This window comes from Onychomys torridus, chromosome 18 (assembly GCF_903995425.1).
Source record: "Onychomys torridus chromosome 18, mOncTor1.1, whole genome shotgun sequence".
NCBI classification, from domain to species: Eukaryota; Metazoa; Chordata; class Mammalia; order Rodentia; family Cricetidae; genus Onychomys; species Onychomys torridus.
The window spans coordinates 55,821,710-55,833,750 of record NC_050460.1 but is presented as its reverse complement, the minus strand read 5'-3'; the positions used below and the strand labels follow the sequence as shown (position 1 = coordinate 55,833,750).

Below are 12,041 nucleotides of genomic sequence, written 5' to 3'. Positions count from 1 at the left end.
CTGGCCACAGCTTCCCCTCTGTCTTCTTCCTCCAGTCTCCCTCACCCACCCCCCAATACACTCCTTGATATGCTGTGTTTTGTTAGTGTTCCTGGAAGACCTGCCCTTTCCTGGACTCATTCATCTTTAATTAGGGAGGAAGAGGTGAGTTATTGGTCTCCCAGCTGGACAGCCTTTGTCTCTGGGCTCTCAATGCTAAGCCACATCCTGTGCCCCTCCTCCACTCATCTCAGTCCCAGCAACTGGTCAGCAGGTAAAACTCATGCAGGCAGAAGGCTCCACCACTCCAGCCACCCATTGGACCCTGGAACCTTCAACCACAATCACACACAAAGAACCCATCCCCCCCGCCCCCTCCATCAACCATCAGCAGCACCCAGAGGCACAGTCCCCACCTGCACTGATTGGAGGCAGAATCAATATTGTGCCTATAATTACCCCAGCCCAGATGGGTAGACAGCAGTGTAAGAATACATTCAACAACATAAAGAGCAATACGGCACCACCAGAACCTAGTGGTTCTACAACAGCAAGACCAGAACAACACATCCAAATGCAAAAGAAGCAGAAGTAAAGATCATTAAAAATAACTTTATGAAGATGATAGAGACCCTTAAAGAGGAAATGAAAAATTCCCTTAAGGGAATTAAGAAATTGAGGAAAAAACCAAAAATTGGGAGAAACTGTGGTGATATTTTAATTGTGCTGAAATGTGATTTTATTTGTATGTTAATAAATAAGTTTGCCTGGAGATCAGAGGTCATTATCAAACCAGGAACAGAATTCAGGTGGTTGGTAACCTGCACCCTTAATCTGATCACATGGCAGGCAGAGTCTCTGTGTGGTCAAGGACACAGCCAAGCATGATGACAGGAGCCTTTAATCCTAGTACCAAACATAGAGACCTGGAGGTCTGTATAGACAGGCAATGCAGAGGAAGTCATGTGGCTGGGCTTAGAGCCAATGAGAAGGCAGAACAGGAAGGCAATAAAAACATAAATTAGATGGGAAGAATCTCTGACGAAGCAATGGCGGTGGCAAGGTGGTAAGATAAGGTAGTCACGGCTCTTTGCTAGTTCTCCGATCTCTTCGCTATTACCTCTGTATTTGGCTCTGTGTTTCTTATTTAATAAGACTGTTTAGAAATTTGTCTACAAGAAATCAATAATATTTAGTCATCAGATGAGTTGCAGGTTCCTCCTAGAGATTCTTTGAACTGTATATTTTATTATCTGCATAGTACTTATCAAAATCTTTAACATGTCAAGTAGTTCTTATGGGAAGATTATAGTGGCCAATTATCTCTATTTTTTCTTAACTTTATGAAGACTTTAATATTATTTCAGTATTAATTTGGTATGTTTCATCTTGGTAAATTTTCTCAGTAGTCCACCTGATGTAAAGGTTAGAAACACACTCTCACAGTCAAGATACCACAGAAAGCAACAAAGTCATTTCAAGGAAACTGGAGTATGATCCTGCTGAACTGGATGACCCACACCCACTCATCTAATAGGTTCAAAATCATTTCTAGGCAGCTGTGCTGAGTTGACAGGTAAGCAATTGGCTAAAGGAGATGAAACACGGGGCCTGGAGGGGGTACGGCTCAATCTGTGGAGTCCATGTGTTACAAGCATGAGTAACCTAAATAACAAACTGGGCATGGTGGCACACGCTTGTAAGTCCTATGGTAGGGGTGTTGAGACAGACAAATCCTTGGGATGGACAGCCAGCCTAATCTGAAAGCCCAGTTCCCAATGAGAGACCCTGTCTCAGAAAACAAGGTGGACAGCTCCTGAGTCAAGGCTTGAGGTTGACCTCTGCCTTGCACTTGTGCACTTACACATACTACAATGCTTTGAAATCCAGATCTGGAAACAGTGAGCAAAGTGGTTGAAAGAACACAAACAAATGATTTTTAAATCTAGACTCTTGTAGTCGTAATCTGTGATAAAGTCTCCGGTCAGGCTCTGAGTTCAATCACCAGAAGTTGAAATAGGAAAGAAACAAAGCAAACAAAAACAAATTCCAGAAAGATGAAAAGGCTGGCCTGGAACTCATAGAGATCTACCTGGTTCCACCTCCTAAATGCTGGGATTAAAGGCGTGCCTTACCACTGCCCAGCCCAATTTATTTATTCTGAAAACTGATGATTAGGTCCAGAAAAAAAATGCAAAATGGAATTTACCTCTCTAAAATTATGGGCAGCTGAAATTGGAGATCATTAAGGTTTCCTCAGATCCTGAGTGGTCCATATGGATACCTATGGCCTCAATTGACTCAGTTTCCTATGCGCTCCAAATCTGTCTCAGTCTTGCCTCTTGGCTGAGTGGGGGATATTCAACCCAGAAAGCCTCAAGTGGTACTCTGCTGCTGCTTGTAACTGACACCGTGAAGTGCTTAATAGAGAAAATCTGAGTTCAGGTTCACCGTGTGTTGCCATGATCAAAATGGTATGAGTGTGGAACACAAAGTTCTGTTCCTAAAATAAAAGGACAAGGCACTAGGAAAGTTTCAGAGTATGGATATATCTGTTAGGGGCGCCCTTTGAGAAAGGAGCACTTTGCTCAGTGGATTAGGCTCCTAATGTCTGTAACACGTGATTTAGAGTGTAGGGATACAGGACTCTTCAGTTTCCTTAGTACTGCTTCGAAAACCCCTTCCCAGTGACCACACTTACCCCATCTGGCCTGCCATCTGAGGCAGTGACAATGAGGATGTAGCGGTCCGTGCTCTCTCTGTCTAGCGCCTTCCCTAGAGTGAGAATCCCCGTGCTAGAGGCAGAGAGAGAAACAAAAACAAAGTGTGTCAAGTGAGCCTTTCTGCCGACCTGGTCACCTCTCTCTTCTCTCCCTCCCTTTCTTCCCTATCTCCATCCCTATGCCTCCTCCTTCCATCCCCATTTCCTACTTCCATTTCTACCCTTTATGCATGTTCACGCCTTATCTTTGCTTGTCCCCTCCCCTGATTTCTATTCCTTCCACAAATAAAAAAATTGCATATCTTCTCTTATATATGTCATGAAGTAGAAGAGGGTCTACTGGGAAGAGCTATTTTTGATCATTTTTATCCACTTTCCATAATCATAAACTGCATATTGAAGTGTGATTCTAGGACTCCTGCTGAAATCGGAAACAACTCTTTAAAGCTGTTGAGATCCTTAGCAATAATAGAAAACTGCAAACCTGAATGAGATCACAGAGATGATTCTTTACCTTCTAGTGGAATAATCAAGCAAAACAACAGGGTTATGGTTAATTCATTCCAGGGAGAGACACACAGGTGTTGTGTGTTATCATTTTAAAGTAAAAGGCTCTGTGGTTCCCAGGCAACATCACAATTCTCAGTCAAGACATTGTCCTTACAAATATGTGCGGCTTTCCCATTTATTGTAAAATGCTCCCTATGGAAATGGGAGACAATCTTTCCCTTTGACAATTTCTGTGAGGAAGCCCATTTTCCTTTGTACTTCACATTTATGGAACATATACAAAATCAGATAAGTCAAAGATTATATTAAATGTGCAGTGTGCCAAATTTTTAATATTTATTTTTTATTTTCATATGTATATTTACATTTATAACTGTTCTATAAAAGGGAACATATTGTATATTTTACATTCTTTATAATAACTTATAGTTAGTGTTCATTTAATAATATTTAGATACATACTTGTGGATATACTAGAAATTATATCATTTGCTTATTTTTATGGAATTTAGGGTGACTCTTAATGTAAGTAAAATAAGTTAAAACAATACTTGAATAAATTCTCATCCTTAGAATTATTTAATTCTACTCCTTACTACCCAGAATAAACGTCCCATTTGTATAGTTTTCTCCAATGTAATATTTATAACAATTCAGTCTCCAAATTAAGCTCAAAATGTCTTTCTGGGTTTTACACTTGATGCTACAAACAACATTTTCATCAAGTACCAACTGTAGGAGAACATTTATTTTAATGCAATAAACACTGAGATAATAATCAAGTATAAAACCTAGTTTGCTTTTAATTGATAAATAGGGTTGTTTTAACTTAAATGCTTTGATCTTGAAAGTGGAATTTATATGATACTCATTGCAAAGGGCAGTGGAAAGAGTCAGGGGAATTCCAAACTCATTTGGTTGATTTTTGTTGTTGTTGATGCTGCTGCTGCTGACTTTGGAAGCTCTCAGAGCATATGGCAGAACTGTGAAATACTGACTGAAAACAGTTTACTCCAAATAACTGAAAACCACTTCCAGAGCACATTCACAGTAATCAGGTTTGTATCAACGCTCTACACTGCAGATGCCTCAGGTAATGTCATTCTGTAAAAACATCCAAAGAGAAAAGTAAGGTGCTTTTGGCTTCTCAGACACACTTAGAAACATCTTAAGAAATGGGAAGTCTGTCAACCTAGGTGTAGTATAATGAGAAAAAAAATGAATTGTTCCTGGTCTTGCTCTGTATTGGGTTGTTACAGTCCTTCATTCCTCCTCTAACTCTCCTTGGGCATGAACTTTGAAAGTGACTTAGCTTTCTGTAACAGTTTTTCCACACAAATCTATCTTTCCTTATCTATATGAGTATGATGAAGATAATGTTCTCTCTATGCCTTCTGACTCCATGATGGAGGCAGTTGATTGTGGGGGGATGTTTGGAAGTGAGAGTGAAATGTAGATAGTGTCTTTGAGTATTCAGAGCAGAGAGATGAGTCCATGGAAAATATGAACATCTCTCCTGGTAAAGATGGCCTGGAGGAACATTCTCACCAATGGGTGAGGTCACAAGGCAGGAAACACTGTCTGCATCAAGAGTGCAAAAAAAAAAAATTCTTTTGTATGGTACATGAGCATTGCTTCTGATAAAAACCCAACAATAGCGCTGCTTGAGTTTTATAGGACTGAAAACATGACTCAGACATGAAGTCCGTGGGTGTGGTGAAGGAGGTAATTCCAAGATAGCATCTCCCCACCTCCATGGAATAATCCTTTTGTATACTGTGAATATATATTACTCTCATTGGTAATTAAGAGCTGACTGGCCAAATGCTAGGCAGGATTATTGGGACAGAGAGAATGCTGGGAAGAAGAAGGGCGGGGTCAAGAAGAGAGGCAGATGAATCAGATGAACATGCAGTTCTGAGATAGGTACCAAGCCACATGGTAGAATGTAGATAAAATATAGGTTAATTTAGGATGTAACAAGCCTAACCTATTGGCCAAGCATTTAGAATTAGTAATAAGTCTGTGTGGTTATTTGGGAATAGCTGGTAGGACAGAGCTGACCTGGGTCCCAATGAAAAACTCTGCCACAGACCTTCAAAGCTTCAAGCAGCCAGAGTCAGACCCACAGTGGATGGGATTCTGGAAAATTGTCAAATATTTACAGAATCCAAATGAAGACACAACAAAGAAAAAATGTTAAGTTAACAATCATGGGAGAGCATTATGGTGATTTTGTTTATTTCTAGTCTCCTGGTTCACATTGGTCTTGAGCAGGCATTTTTAATTTGTGAGCCATGACCCCTTTGGGGGTCAAGTGACCTTTTCACAGGGGTTGCATATCAGATACCCTGCCTAGCCGAAAATTCATAACAGTAGCAAAATTACAGGTATCAAGTATCAACAAAAATAATCTTATAGTTGGGAATTACCACAACATGATTCTGGGACTGAATTAAGGGGTCACAGCATTAGGAAGGTTGAGAACCACTGATCTTGAGAGTATAAAGAGAGAATTAATGCTCTGGACTCTGTTATGGAGGGACACACCTATAACTGTTTCACAAGGAATTGTGGCTGTCTTATTTAAAGGTTGTCAGCTGCAGTACGCAATATTGTACGGCACTTTCCTTGACTGAACTTAGAACTCACTCAAGGAAGAAAAACACTGGGTACAAAAGAACCTGAAACCTGAGGCAAAGCACATCCTACCCTCAAGATCCTAGAATACAAACCCAGCACACAATTTCAGGTTGATCTGATCATTGCCAAGCAGAATAGAATATCCAATGTACAAAACTGAGGTCCCAGAATGAATTATGTCTATGGTAAAGTTTCAGCAAAGGATCAAATCCATTCAACCAGAAGAAATTATTTTAAATCAGTTATGGTGTGAAAACTGAAATCTATATTCAATAGTGTAAAGGATACTACTTAAGTATCTCCAATAATTAACTCCAATGTATTAATTATAGGATATAAAAACAAAGGAGCTTCATATGTCAACATCAAGGACAATATTTATGACTTGGATTCAGCTATGGCCTTTTGGATAAGATGCCATATACACATGAAGCAAAGAAACAGTAATTCTATTGTACTTTGTCAAAAGTACAACATTTTGCATCAAAAAGCACTATCAGTGATGTGAGAAGCCAATAAAGCAGAAGATACTGTTCTCAAATTCTATATTCAGCAAGCATGTGGCTTCAGAACTACCAGGGACTCATGCCACTAACCAAGAGGGAACCAGTTAAAATGTAACAAAGGACTAGAGCAGATGTTTTCTCAATAAAGCACACTCTCTCTCAATAAAGAGAAAGGGGTCATGAAGAGGTGTTCAAAGTCATTACTTACTCTTGCAGGAAATGCAAATAAGGGCACACAGAACTATCACTTCACACTCACTGATAGTTATAATCAAAGAAGAAAAACAATAGTAAAAATATTTGATACTAAGTGTTGGTAACATTATGGGGGAAATTAGAACCCTTATCCATTGCCAGTGAAAATGAAAAATGGTTCAGAAAATCTTGTAAATTGGTGCTGAGAATATAAAATGATTCAGACCCTAATGAAAGCATTTAATAATCTCTCAAATAATTATGATACAGATTTACAATATTCCCTAGCAATTCTGCTTTTGAGTATACAGCCAAAACCAACAAATTATGTACTTAGTCACATATAAACACATGTATATTCATCACAGTGTCAATAACCAAAAGGAATAAATATAATTCAAATACCTGCTAAGGAAAGAGTAAACACATTGTTGTTCATGTGTATAGCATAATAGTGTCCAGATAAAGCAAGGCAGAGCAGGTATTCCTGCTAAATAGATATGTGAGAGGAGCCAGACACATATTTACCTTCCTGTCCACTGTCATCTTTTGGTTTTTGTTCTCAGGAATCATGTGTGTGTGTGTGTGTGTGTGTGTGTGTGTGTGTGTGTGTGTGTGCCTCCTGTGTACTTCAAGTAAATGGAAATAGAATTATATGATAATTTGGATTTATTTTCACTTAGAAATGTGTTATCAAAGTATGTCCTTACTGAATCATGTCTCAGTTACTCATTCTCTTTTATCAATGAATAATAATCCATTGTGTGGATAAAGAATGCTGCTCATTTATTGTGGATGGATATGTGAGTTTGTTCCACTCTGTGCATATATATGCTTGCAATGAACATTATTTCACATATTTTATACATAAGTATGACCTAAATTCTGCTGAGTAGACATGAAGATAATCACCTAGTTATGGGGATACATTATAACATGTGGAGAAAATTCCCAGCTTTGTAAGCATATGTTCTCCATAGACACCCATGAGAACTCCCTGTCCCCATGTTTGGACTCCTGCCTCATCTTCATACTCTTTTTTTTACCTGGATGTGAACTCCTCTAATTCCACAGCTTTAATTTGCATGTACTGAATGAAAGAAACTACATTTCTATGTGCTCATTGGCTATCATTTACACACACACACACACACACACACACACACACACACACACACACAGAGAGAGAGAGAGAGAGAGAGAGAGAGAGAGAGAGAGAGAGAGAGAGAGAGAGAGAGAATATGATGGAATAAGGGACAGAAGGGGTGTCTCCTCAAACCTTTGCCTATTTTTAATTAGCTTCTTTCTCTTTTTATTTTTGGGTTTCTATGCATTTTTGATATATAGTTATTGCAATATATATTACTTAAAGTATTTCACTTAAAGTATTTTATACAAGTGTATAGGTGACCTTTCATTTCAATGCTGATGCTGGTGCATCTTGAAACATACTTCTTTTTAAATTTTTGATGAGCATCAATATACTTTCTCATTAATATTTTGTGAATGTTGTGCTATACATGTGGATAGCACATTGCCTAATTTATGTATATCATATCATTTTTCTTCTAAGAGTCCTGAAATTTTACTTATTGTATTCAGATATACAACCTATTTTCAGTTAAATTTATTTTGTTTTTCGAGATAGGGTTTCCCTGTATAGCTTTGCGCCTTTCCTGGAACTCACTTGGTAGCCCAGCCTGGCCTCGAACTCACAGAGATCCACCTGCCTCTGCCTTCCAAGTTCTGGGATTAAAGCCGTGCGCCACAACAGCCTGGCCAGTTAACTTTTTTTCCTCTGCCCTTTTTATTTATTTTTTATTTTTCTTTATTAAGAAATTTTCTATTCACTTCACGTGCTATCCACAGACACCCCTCCTCCCACCCCTAGCCCTCCTTCCCAAGCCACCCCGCATACCCAAATCCCCTAAATCGAGGTCTCCCATGGGGAATCAGCAGTGTCCAGCACACTGAGCCTAGGCAGGTCCAAGCCCCTCCCCACTGCACCAAGGCTGTGCAAGGTGTCACACCACAGGCACCAGATTCCAGAAGCCGGCCCATAGACCAGGGACAGATCCCGATCCCCCTGCCTGGGTCACCCCCCAAACAGTTCGAGCCAAACAACTGTCTTCCGTATCCAGAGGGCCTAGTCCAGTCCCATGGGGGCTCCACAGCCACCAGTCCACAGCTCATGGGCTTCCACTAGTGTGGCCAGTCATGTCTACATGTCCTCCTATCATGATCTCTACATCTCTTGAATGCAGTATCTCTCCTCTCTCTCATCAATTGGATTCCCAGAGCTCAGCCTGGTGCCTGGCTATGGATCTCTGTATCTGCCTCCATCTGTCACTGGACAAAGGCTCTATGATGACAGCTAGGTTATTTGCTAGGCTGGACATCAGAATAGACTGGCCCAGGCACCCTCTGGACCACTGCTAGTAGACCAAGGTGGCGTCAACCTTGTGGATTCCTGAGAGCCTCCCCAGCATCCTGCCTCTTCCTATTCCCATGATGTCCTCATCTATCATGGTATCTTCCTCCCTGTTCTCCCACTCTGTCCCTGTTCCAGCTTGACCCTCCCATTTCCCTATGTTCTTATGCCCTAGTCCTCACCCTTTGCCACCCCCCACCCAGTCCACCCATGTAGATCTCATCCACTTCTCCTTCACAGAATCATCCACGTGTCCCTCCTAGAGTCTTTCCCTGTTAGCTAGCCTCTCTGGAGCTGTGGGTTGCAGTCTAGCCATCCCTTCCCTCACATTTAGTATCCACTTATGAGTGAGTACATACTATGTTCATCCTTCTGAGTGTGGGTTACCTCACACAAGATGATATTTTCTAGATCAATCCATTTGCTTGCAAATTTCATGATATCATTGTTTTTTACTGCTGACTAGTACTCTGTTGTGTATATGTGCCATATTTTCTTTATCCATTCTTCAGTTGAGGGGCATCTAGGTTGTTTCCAGGTTCTTCATATTATGAATAATGCTGATATGAACAGAGTTGATCATGTGTCCTTGTGGTAAGATTGAGCATTCCTTGGGTATATGCCCAAGAGTGGTATAACTGGGTCTTGAGGAAGACTTATTCCCAATTTTCTGAGAAATCGCCATACTGATTTCCAGAGTGTCTGTACAAATTTGCATTCCCACCAAGAGTAGAAGAGTGTTCCCCTTGCTCTACATCCTCTCCAACACAAGCTGTCTTCAGTGTTTTTGATCTTAGCCATTCTGACAGGTGTAAGATGGTATCTCAGAGTCATTTTGATTTGCATTTCCCTGATGACTAAGGATGTTGAGCAATTTTTTAAATGCCTTTCAGCCATTTGAGTATTGAGAATTCTCTGTTAAGCTCTGTAGCCCATTTTTTAATTGGATTGTTCAGTATTTTGATGTCTAGCTTTTTGAGTTCTTTATATATTTTGGAGATTAGCCCTCTGGCTGGGTTGGTGAAGATCTTTTCCCATTCTGTAGGCTGCTGTTTGGTCTTATTGACCATGTCCTTTGCTCTACAAAAGCTTCTCAGTTTCAGGAGGTCCCATTTATTAATTGTTTCTCTCAGTGTCTGTGCTACTGATGTTATATTTAGGAAGTGATCTCCTGTGCCAATTCGTTCCAGACTACTTACTAATTTCTCTTTTATCAAGTTCAGTGTAACTGGATTTATGTTGAGGTCTTTGATCCACTTTGATTTGAATTTTGTGCATGGCGACAGATATGGATCTATTTGCAATATTCTGCATGTTGATATCCAGTTATGCCAGCACCATTTGTTGATGATGCTTTCTTTTTTCCATGGTACAGTTTGGGCTTCTTTGTCAAAAATCATATGTTCATAGGTGTGTGGTCTTCAATTCAATTCCATTGGTCCACATGTTGGTTTTTATGCCAGTGCCAAGCTGTTTTTATTTCTATAGCTCTATAGTAGAGTTTGAGGTCAGGGATCACGATGCCTCCAGAGGTTGCTTTATTATACAGGATTCTTTTAGCTATCCTAGGATTTTTGTTTTTCCATATAAAGTTAAGTATTGTTCTTTCCAAGTCTGTGAAGAATTGTGTTGGGATTTTGATGGGGATTGCATTGAATCTGTAGATTTCTTTTTGTAAGATTGCCATTTTTACTATGTTGATTCTACCTCTCAATGAGCATGGGAGATCTTTCCATTATCTAATATCTTCTTCAATTTCTTCTTTTTTCAATTTCTTTCTTAGTTAACTTTTAAGAATGGTGTTATGACTTGACTTCATTCTTTCTCACTGTGTCCAAAACTCACCAGCTGAAAGGACAACTTGTTCTTGATAGGATGGGTTCTGACCCCATTTGGTAAGTGTTAGGGTGTTTCTAGATTTATAAATCTATCCCAGTCTTGGCTTGGATACTTAGCCTAGTACTACCACAGTTTCAATAAAACAATCTTTTACATAGTTTTATTTTTAATAGAAATTACAAACTGTAGTCCACTTATGGTTTTAATGTATCTGTGAAGGAAATTTCAAATAGATAAGATTTTCTATTGTTAAGTAGAAATTATTTATCTAACTTTTAAATCCAGAGAGGTGAGAAAAATGGTTACTGTCTACCTAAGGCTTTCTGAACGGAATTGACCTTTTCTCATAAAGTTCTATTATGTTAAATTTTGTTTGTCATAAGATTAACAGACCCACCCATGGCCCAATTGATTAGAAACCACATGTTCTAGGGACAGAAGCAATGGCTATCCCATTGGAACCATGATAAGTCACCTCTCCCTTCATTCAGTGAGAGAAGATACCGGTCACAGATGTGGAACATCAACTCTGCTCTTGGTGCATGAGTTGGCTTTTTGGAACCTAGGGCCTATGCTGAGACATTTTGCTCAGCCTTGGTGCAGGGAGGAGGGTATGGACCTGCCTCAACCTACTCTACCAGGCTGTTCTGAATCCCCAGGAGAGACCTTGCCTTGGAGGAGGTGGGAATAGGGGGAGTGGATGGGGGGGGGGCTGGAGGTTGTAAAGAGGGAGGACAGGAATCCGTGGCTGATATGTAAAATTAAATTAGTTATAAAATAAAAACATTTATTAAAAAACACATTAAGAAAGAAAGAAAGAAAAGAAGGAAAGGAAGGAAGGAAGGAAGGAAGGAAGGAAGAAAGAAAGGAAGGAAGGAAGGAAGAGGTACCCCCAAAGCTGTATTCCTTCTGGAACATTAAAGAATAAAAAAGAAAGTCCCACAACCTCACTGCCATCTTGATGCAGAGTAGAAGCCTGTGGTGTCTGTCCATTGACCATCTTCTCAAATACCATCACCCATTCCAACAGCTATGACCTGGGTGTCTCTGATATGTTGAGAGCAGATAGACCAAAAAAGGCGCTGAAGTTTTATTTTATCATGGATGCAATGTAACACACCTGGTTGCCAAGCCTCCCTTCAAATTAAAGTGTTAGTGCTATACTCTTTGTAGAAATGCCCTAGTCGTTATGAGCAACTGCCAACTTCACAGGCAT

General features: G+C 39.9%; 1 protein-coding gene across 17 annotated transcripts in view; it reads right to left on the bottom strand.

Moving 5' to 3' along the window:
• Window positions 1-12,041, bottom strand: part of Pcdh15 (protocadherin related 15) — a 1,427,876-nt gene that overhangs the window by 225,838 nt on the left and 1,189,997 nt on the right. For all 17 annotated transcript variants that reach the window (XM_036167862.1, XM_036167881.1, XM_036167872.1 and 14 more), the window contains one exon: window positions 2,681-2,774. In XM_036167862.1, the coding sequence (XP_036023755.1) occupies window positions 2,681-2,774 (94 nt within the window). The remainder of the gene's footprint in view (window positions 1-2,680; window positions 2,775-12,041) is intronic.